The 9,451-nt window shown below is 33.8% G+C and overlaps 1 protein-coding gene across 2 annotated transcripts in view; it reads right to left on the bottom strand.

Annotated features, from left to right (window-relative positions):
* Positions 1-5,869: 5,869 nt before the first annotated feature.
* LOC117123880 (apoptosis-resistant E3 ubiquitin protein ligase 1-like) overlaps positions 5,870-9,451 on the bottom strand; it is a 24,294-nt gene continuing 20,712 nt past the window's right edge. For both annotated transcript variants that reach the window (XM_033269928.1, XM_033269929.1), the window contains 3 exons: positions 7,905-8,053; positions 7,514-7,689; positions 5,870-7,323 (listed from right to left, as the gene is read on the bottom strand). In XM_033269928.1, coding sequence (XP_033125819.1) covers positions 7,221-7,323; positions 7,514-7,689; positions 7,905-8,053 — 428 coding nt within the window. In that variant the 3' untranslated portion in view covers positions 5,870-7,220. The remainder of the gene's footprint in view (positions 7,324-7,513; positions 7,690-7,904; positions 8,054-9,451) is intronic.

The raw sequence follows: 9,451 nt of genomic DNA, 5'->3' as shown, positions 1-9,451 counted from the left end.
TGGCTTCATTTATGTTTTATTATATTTAATGCAAACGCCAATATTAAATATTACTGTTGATGTATAAAATGGTGTACAGGTTGGTAGTTTAATATTTTCGCACGATGATGACAACATGTTATAACGCGTGTGTATTTGTGCTTCTACAGACTAGAGAACATCAAATTTGCCGTCAAGCTTAAACTTGTTTCTTAAAGCATCTACAGTATGTAGCCTAAATGAGATTTAGAGATTTAAAGATGTGCCTATATATGGTCATAATGTGCCCATATACTGTCTCTTATACCTCTAAACGCACTCCTTAATAATAAATTACAACTCTGACATTTTAAAAGGATTATTTCATCAGATTCCACCATAATAAATAAGTAAAAAAATGCTCTTGTTAATTAATCCAATAACAGTAATCGATTTTTTCGTATCCAATCTGGATGGATGCTTTCTCAAACAGGTACGTCAGCTGACGATGTCACAATGTGACGTCATCAGCGGATCTAACAACTTCCTAGAGACAGATCGAAGCAAAAAAATCAGTATTCGCTAATTACAGAATTTTCTCAACGAAAATTCATCGCCAGTTTATTTATACTTCTATGTTTATGCAAAGGTTATAGATATCTCCTGTATTATTTTTTTTTTAATTTTTTAATTTTTTAATTTTTGTATTATTATTTATCAGCAAGGGAAATTTTTGTTAAAAATATTTCAATTGCAAGCGGCTAAATTAAAAGAAAGCAAGTCTTCGAATATTGAATTCTAGACCTACTTATGTTTCTTTTTAGCACATGGGCAGTAGGCCTTTAGAATCAGCTTCAGTTTGTAGATGAAATTCTTCTTAATTTTCGTGCAATTGCGGTGGACGTGGATAGGGCGCACTCCCTATCCAGAGGCGCACTGAATGGCGGATCTAGGAATTCAAAACCGAGGGGTCCAAGATGAGGCTTTTACAAATTTAGCTTGTCCACGTACACCACTACAGCTCCACCATGCTTGTACAAAATGGCTATGGCACATGAGATTGTCGGAAAGGACAATCTTAAACTTAAATTTTAAGGTAATTTTTCCCTCTTTTTAATCTTCAATTGTAAAATGTAAGGGAGTGAGGGATGTTTTCCCCTTGAATCCGCCCCTAGTGTATATCGCGCCCGGGTGCACTGTGTCGGAGACGGCGCTAAAAGCAAGATGACAGCGAGGCCGCACGTTCAGTCAAAGGTCGAACTTGCACACAAACATGTCATTATTTATTAATGACATAATTAATATTTTACTCGGATATCGGTATGCCTGCCGGTGCCTGTGCCTAGTGCAAAATAGATAAAAGAACTTATATACAAGCCCTGAAAAAAAATGATGAATCCTCGATTTTGGATGTAATGAGTCGACAATGAAGTAAAAACGAGCTTCTAATTCACAAGCAAACACAACTTTTACTGCCGTGGACCAAGACACTCGTACACGTGGAACACAAACCAAATGTCGTACTCGTAGGTGAATCGCAACCAAAAGGTTGAATAATTTATTTCCGGTTGAGTAAAATGTTAACAAAATTAATATATTAAGGCGAATTATATGTTAGCATATATAATACGGAAATACAGTAAATCAAATATGTGTTTGTATTTTAAGATAAGATTCACTTTCTCCAGTGTTGAACTATTGTGCTTCGTAGTGGCACTACACTATAGTCGGTGCGTCTTCAATACTACAAAAAAACGGCAGAATGTGATTCGGTTAGGAGTTGACCCCACACCTCCTAAGCACCGGTAGAGTAACTATTATGGGATATCATTAGTAACTATTTTTACCACAACATAAAACACAGAGCATTGCTACATACATGCACATATTAAGGCATACACATAATAAATAGACATGCCTATTACAATTTACAAATCAGCCTTCTCACACTTTGAGGCTAAGCACTATCAAATTATCTTTGACAATAAACTGATGTATGCCTATATAGATTTATAATTTGCCTATATATGGTCATGATGTGCCTATATATGGTCATGATGTGCCTATATATGGTCATAATGTTCCCATATATAGTCATGACATGCCTATATATGGTCATGATGTGCCCATATATAGTCATGACATGCCTATATATGGTCATGATGTGCCCATATATAGTCATGATGTGCCTATATATGGTCATGATGTGCCCATATATAGTCATGATGTGCCTATATATGATCATGATGTGCCCATATATAGTCATGATGTGCCTATATATGGTCAAGATGTGCCCATATATAGTCATGACATGCCTATATATGGTCATGATGTGCCCATATATAGTCATGACATGCCTATATATGGTCATAATGTGCCCATATATAGTCATGACATGCCTATATATGGTCATGATGTGATATCATCATAACCATATTTAGGCATGTCACAGGTTTTTGTCAAATAAAATTTGATAGTTACTTTAGACTTATTATAGGCGTAATGTAGACCTGGTATTTTACAGTGCTAACTTGTGAAAGCATCTTCACAAAAATATCTCCACTTTACAAAAAGGTGGTCTTCAAATAAATTACTGAGGCCTGTGAGGCTTATAATTAAATACTATTCTAAATACGACTCATGAAATACATACTGGTTGATGGAATTGGTTTAACACTACTAAACTATACGTCGACAACATCATAATATCCTTAAACAAATAGAGTAATAGTACTGAAAATAATTATAAAAGGTATATCAAACAATATTTACATACAAAAAACACTACAAAATACAACTAATTGCAATAATAATTAAAGCGACTCTCTCAGGAAATGACATCATAAATGCAAGCACCTTTGAGCATTTCATGTTCTGCGATTGGTTGTGCAGCGTTTAGTCACATCATGCATCTATACGCGCTCGCGTCGATCATCCGTAGACGTGGCGCTCTCACGTTACTATGACGTCAGCTCGGAAGAGGAAAGAGCCACTTAAACCTCACATTCGTATCGTAAGCATACAATTTTGTAAGACCTTACAAGATACAAACGATAATCGTAAATTTAAAAACAAATTAATTCATCCACATAGACTTCAACAATTTACCATGGGAAACATATAGCATAAAATCATATTCTTAATGTTAACAAAATTAAAATTACAATATCGTTGTCACAAAAGACATAAAACTGTGGAGACATAATACTAAACAACATATGAAATAAGATAAGTGTTTGTTCAGTTCTCTGTTTAATTTTACTTGATCAAGAACGTTAACAGTAGTTTGGCAACTCTATATCACAGGTGGAGGGAAAAGTGCGGCCCGCTCACGAAAATAAACTGAACATAATATGTGCGTTCCGCCTACATATTCGGTTAGAAAACCACTGTCTACTACGGCCCAACGATTATCAAACCTTCCAATTTCGTATGAATAGTGTTTACAGTATTAGCTGTTGAAATATCTCAATCCTTACAACAACTTTAAACATCATAATTTAAATGGACTTCACGCTTTTCTGGAATTTAACAGAATTTCTGCCTCCGATAGACATCAGCTTAAAAAAATCATGGCTATCTTGCAGCATATCTTAGATTCGCTTACATTTACATACCAGTGATACTGGCACACAACTAATTATATGGCTGGAGGATTACACAGGTAAACTCCATGAGCGTTCACTCGATCCTTAGCTGTTGTAATACAATGCGCAACTGCACACGCGATCTAAAAAACTGTACGTATTACGTAGCCACAATATTCACCACACTATTATACATTAATTTTACTGTACACAAGCATTTCGAAAACAGAGTAGACGATGGGTGGGGGGATTGTGACCACGGATTACAAACTTTAAAGCGAAGGGACAGAGTGTCGCATGGGCACAAAATGTAACGCACAGGACACAATTTGATCCGCCGCGCGACTGAGATCGAGGTTTATATCTCAAATGACTCTACATTAAGGTTTAATAATATTTTGTGGTATCGCCAGCTGAAGGGACTTATTGATAAAATTAAGAACAGATTATGCAATTCAGGAGCTAATGGACATGTGATAGGATTCCCAAGACACAATGTCTGTACACTCAATTCTAAAAGTCTTTTTGTCGACCATAATTTTAACATTCCATTACACATTAACTGACGAGAACGGCAATGATTGTCGTTTGCTTGTCGACGGTCAAGTGTTAACTAATTTCATTAAGTCAACAACAATATATGCATTGACCAAATCAAACATTTACCCGATCAACATCGAGCTGTCATATTTGGCTGTCACAGCTTATCAGCAGTTCAGCCAGCTTCAAGATGTTTGTCAATAAAATAAATTACATCGGTTAGCATTATCAGAAGTACTCAATGGTTGGGCAGTAGTACTGTATGGGTAATAATATACATATTATAAGTCAATTGTGACATAATTTTACCTTCAACTTCACAAATGTGCACAAATGGTTCATTAGTGCATGTTTAACCTTTTGAGACTTGCGTGCAAAATATTCAAAAATTACAATATTATAGAACGATTTAATATTCTATTATAAACCTCTTGAGAAAAAAGACATTAAAAGACCCATCTTATTGATGCATGTACAGACGGCTCAATTTGGTTCATTGTCATTCGTCCCCTTCCCCAATCATCTCAACTGCCCTGACTCCATGGTAAATCCAGAACATAAGAATTGTCACGTTTCATAAATGCAATTTAAAAATGAATGCAATTAATTTAGTTGATGAAATATATTAATGAGATAATTTGTTACTAGAGTCTACATCATTAATACAAGCAAGAAGGTATTATACAAGTTTTTATTGACTTAATCTACAATTCCTGATCTTCGGCAATATAGAGCTCTGTAAACCCGAAAATATATGAAGGTCACTTGAAGAAAGGTTCAATATTGAACCATAGAGAATCATTTTTTCTATAATCTTTTCACTATATGCCCCAATTAATGTTCTTAGTTTGGTGCATACTGTTGGCTGCAAAACATTCTCTGCTCTGTGCAATGCATTGCTTTCTGCTGATTGACTGGCAATCTGACGGACTGTCATTGGAAAAATCCATCAAGTACACTTCGTCACGTTGTATTCTCCATGGAGCAGCACCACGCAACACAAAATGTGTGTCATTTTGCTTGAATGTTTTGATACTGATATAACTAAATAGAACTGTGATTTTTTAGCTCATCAGCTTTGACAATACTGGAAACTAGTCAACACCTTAAGTGCTTTGAGACTTCGGTATAAAGCGCTATGCAAATTCAACGACATTACATTACAAGGCTATTTATCTGTATAACATGATTAACATATAAATTGATTATAAATCCATTAATTCAACAGCAGTCATCAACAGTAATCCAAAACACTGCTTTCCAAAACAAAATGTCCAAATGTTTAAATGTCCATTACTTTATTTTTTATTATTACTAAAAAGTACACACAGAGTCTGGCGGATTGAACTCTGTAAACTAGTACACTAGTGAATTTGTACAACTGTGTGAATCAATATGTACCTTGTTAAGAATGAACCTTCCAGTAAGCCCACTCCATTGGGTATCTTTTGCTAAGGTGCCACAAAATATCAGAACAGACAATTTTGTTACATAATATGTATGGAGCACCAATATAAGTTAAGGTGAGATTAGTATAAATATATATAAATCTTAATCGCAACCTTAATTAAATTAAAAAGAATTTCTAGATTATTTAGGAAATAGTTCAAATAGTGCAAATTTATTTGGTTAAATGTCTATTCTTTTTGGAATCTTGAAATGGTAAACAAAATATTTTTTATAAAGATTTCATTTTAATACCATTTCAATGAATTTTAAATTTTAATTTTTAAATAATTCTAGTAAAATCTTAAAAAAAACCCTTTCAAACATTAAACTAAAACATTAGATTCCGTATTTAAAATTATCAAATAAAATTTCAATGAGAAACTATAAGTAAGTAATTAAAATACATTAAAAAAATAGTTATTTCAGGTATTTTTTTTACCATAACACATACAGTATATGCTTAAGTAACTATTACTTGAGAAATTGCAGATTGGCAATGATAGATGAAGATTAATTAAGTGTCATTATCAGGGGAATAATTTAACACATTACCAGTAATAAGGCTTTTAAAGATTGCACACTCAACTTTACTATCAATAGTATAAGCACTCTAACCTAGCTGTAGAGTTTAAAGAACAATTCTGGACCATGCCGATAAATATGAACACACATACCAACCCTGTAATTAACATGCAATGATACATATAATATCCTTTCACACCAACATTATTATCCAAAAAGATAACAACTAGTAATAAGTTGTAACAAGCTTTGAGTCATTTAAAAGCAAATCCACATAAAACTTTGTAGGTGACCCCTTGGAAGAATACCAGTCATCATTGAGGTCAGTTTTTCTATTACTTTAATGTGATGTCCTGAGTTAGTCAACAAAATTTGTATCTACTGCTCGAGGCATTTTCATAGACTTTCACCATATATACTGGTGATAGGGAACATGTCTTTCTAGGCCTACTATTCTACATAAAGGCCTAACCTAGATCTACTGCAAACATTGGTTGCAGAACTCAATATGATGGAAGCAGGATTTTATGATGTTTGCGTCAAAAAACTGTGAGTTTGAGAAAAGAAACTCATCGCACCACAGACCAGTCTAAGTTGCTGCGAAAAGAAGGCAGACGAGCACAAGGAGGAAGAAAAATTGTACACAAATAGCACCCACAGTTATGCAAAGTAAATCTTTTTCTGAGATTGTTTAAGTGAAACAAATATCTCAGTTCAAGATTTTTTATAACTAGTATTGAAAAAAAACTAGGCCAGCCCATAAGATTAAATAATAATGAATACAATAGTAACTTCACCAACATCAATAATACTAATGTGTCAATTGAATTACATCATATTTTTTTATATACTGCATACCGGTGTCACATGACACTTCAAATAACCTATGACACATGTCCTTTGTCATATAGACTGTTTGACTTACAACACTTGTCATAGATAAAAATACATTTATGTTCATCAATTACATTTCCTCTTCAAATCACATCAACAACAAGATGGTGGAAAAGGTTTCATGGTAAAACAAGAGTCATATGAGTAATATATATTATTTCAATCTTCTTACCATATAAAAACCACTAAGTTGATGTAAAAACTTGGTGATTGACTTACATAAAAACAGATTGTTCTTGTAAAATATTTCTGTTGTAGATGTTTTGTGCTTCAAACTAAACCAAAGCCAGTAGAACCTTCATTGATTGCAATCACTAATGACTTCTGGAGCTTCTCAATGCTATCGTAGCTGGGTAGACAAAGCTGGTTGAAGCTAGAAGTAAGAATAGCGAAATTAGATTAAATTTGCTAAAATTAGTCAAAAAGATTAAAATGAGAATGTAGACACATCAAGGTCCATCACAACAACCAATATTATCATCTTTATCAATCTTTTATCAAATGCAATATTTTCTCAATTTTTAAAACCACAAACTATTCTTAAGAAATATCTTCTCACTCACCATGTATGAGCAGTGGGCAAGGTGTTGTGGGACCCGATTGAAACAATTTTAAAATTTGGCCGCAACTGAGAAAAGCCGCCTGATGACAGTTGGCCACATCCCGTTGTAAACTGCAGCAAACGAGACATCTCTTCTTGCGTGAAGCCAGCAATAACAGTCCAAAACCAATCAAGTGTCTAAATAAAAATAAAAACAATTATATAATAAAATTTTAAAAAATCATGGTCAAATCAATCAAATAAAAAAAAAATATGACAAGACATATCTGAGTTGATATCTTTGTTATAATAAAGATAAAAATTAAATGAAAAACAACTCATCTTAACCAATCAACAAAGCTTTCTTATTTGGAATGTATGATCCCTATTTCAACCAATCAGAAACCTCGTACCTTATGTCCTTCAGCACCTTTCCATCCTTCTGCTACATGATGCTCTCGTAAGTCTTTGATGTCAAATGATGACGTACCACACATCAAGAGTTCAAGCTCATTCTCATCAAACATGCTCAGTAGAGTATCAGGAATCAGATCATTCAAACCTAATATGCAAATTAGAAACCCCATCAAACCAATTATATAATAAACTGCATAGGATGTTTACATTTTGAATAGGCATAGAACACAATATTCAAATTAGAAGCTCTATCAAAGCCAATTATATAATATATCATGAGAAAACATGATGGTTACATTTTGAATAGGCATAGAACATAATATGTCAACTAAAATTTACTATGGTATTAACATATCAGACACGGATCCAGGATTTCTCAAACAGGGGGGGGGGGCAACAGTTTCAGAATATATAGGTGAGTAGCAAATAACATTGATACGAATTGAAATTTAAAAAATTTAGTGGCAAAATAGGAGGGGAGGGGAACATTCCCCCCAATGGATCTGCCCCTGAATACTGAAATGATAAGCTCAACGTGTGAGGAAGAATGGAACAAGAAAATGAAGAAATTAAGGTTGACATAGTATGCTTCGTTTAGACACTCCATTGAATTTCATCAAGCACAACGAATGGTTAAACGGCCTCAAGGAAGACCAATAACAGCTTGGATGGCAAACATAATATAAAAAAAATTAGATTTTTCACACACAGGTCTATGCGCATACTTGCTCAAAAACGCACTGAATGGCGAGAACAAGTGAGAAGTGTGCAACGATTAGCATTTAAGAAGAATCAACATGTGAGAATGCTCCTTTAATAAAAGTCACATGACTTGTATCTAATGCTATTCCGGACTGCAGCATGCTCATTACCAGTTCCAAGATTTAAATTTTATAATTCAATTATTAATAATTTACAGTGAATGTTGCAGGGGAAATAACAGGCACATTTGATTGGCTGCTGGTAAAAATGAGGTTTGCACTGTTGTTAAGTGGATGAAGTGATTAACTGACAGCGAAAAAGGTTATTTATAATTGATTTTTTCTTTTTTTTTTAATAAGCGTGTCATGGATTGACTTGGGCTAATTGAACTAGTAAGAAGTGTATGGTAATGACTAGCATCTATCTCCTTTTCATTTACGAACATCATACAAATAACAGATGGCATATTATAAAGCCATCTACACTCAAAACACTCACCCTTTAGTTAATTTTAGCTCTTAAATGTTTTGATTACTTTTTATTCAACTGTATCCATTGTAAGAAAAAAAATCTATATGTTCACTGTAATAATCATATCATTATTTTCACACCAAAAAAATAAATGTAATCAAATGAATGCACATACAACATCATAGGCATCATGACGATGATGAAGATGATATTAATGTGTATGTTGGTGACGATGATGTTAATGAGTAGGTTGATGACGATGATGTTAATAAGTGAGTTGATGATGATGCTGATGATATGTGAAGCTGTAGCTTGGTGGTTAAAATCCTTGTGAGACTTAATTTATGTCAGGGGTGCCACCAAATGGGGG

This window comes from Anneissia japonica, unplaced genomic scaffold (genome assembly GCF_011630105.1).
Source record: "Anneissia japonica isolate Jap-2015-1 unplaced genomic scaffold, ASM1163010v1 scaffold287736_len1891122_cov214, whole genome shotgun sequence".
NCBI lineage: Eukaryota > Metazoa > Echinodermata > Crinoidea > Comatulida > Comatulidae > Anneissia > Anneissia japonica.
This window is presented reverse-complemented; position numbering and strand designations above follow the sequence as displayed.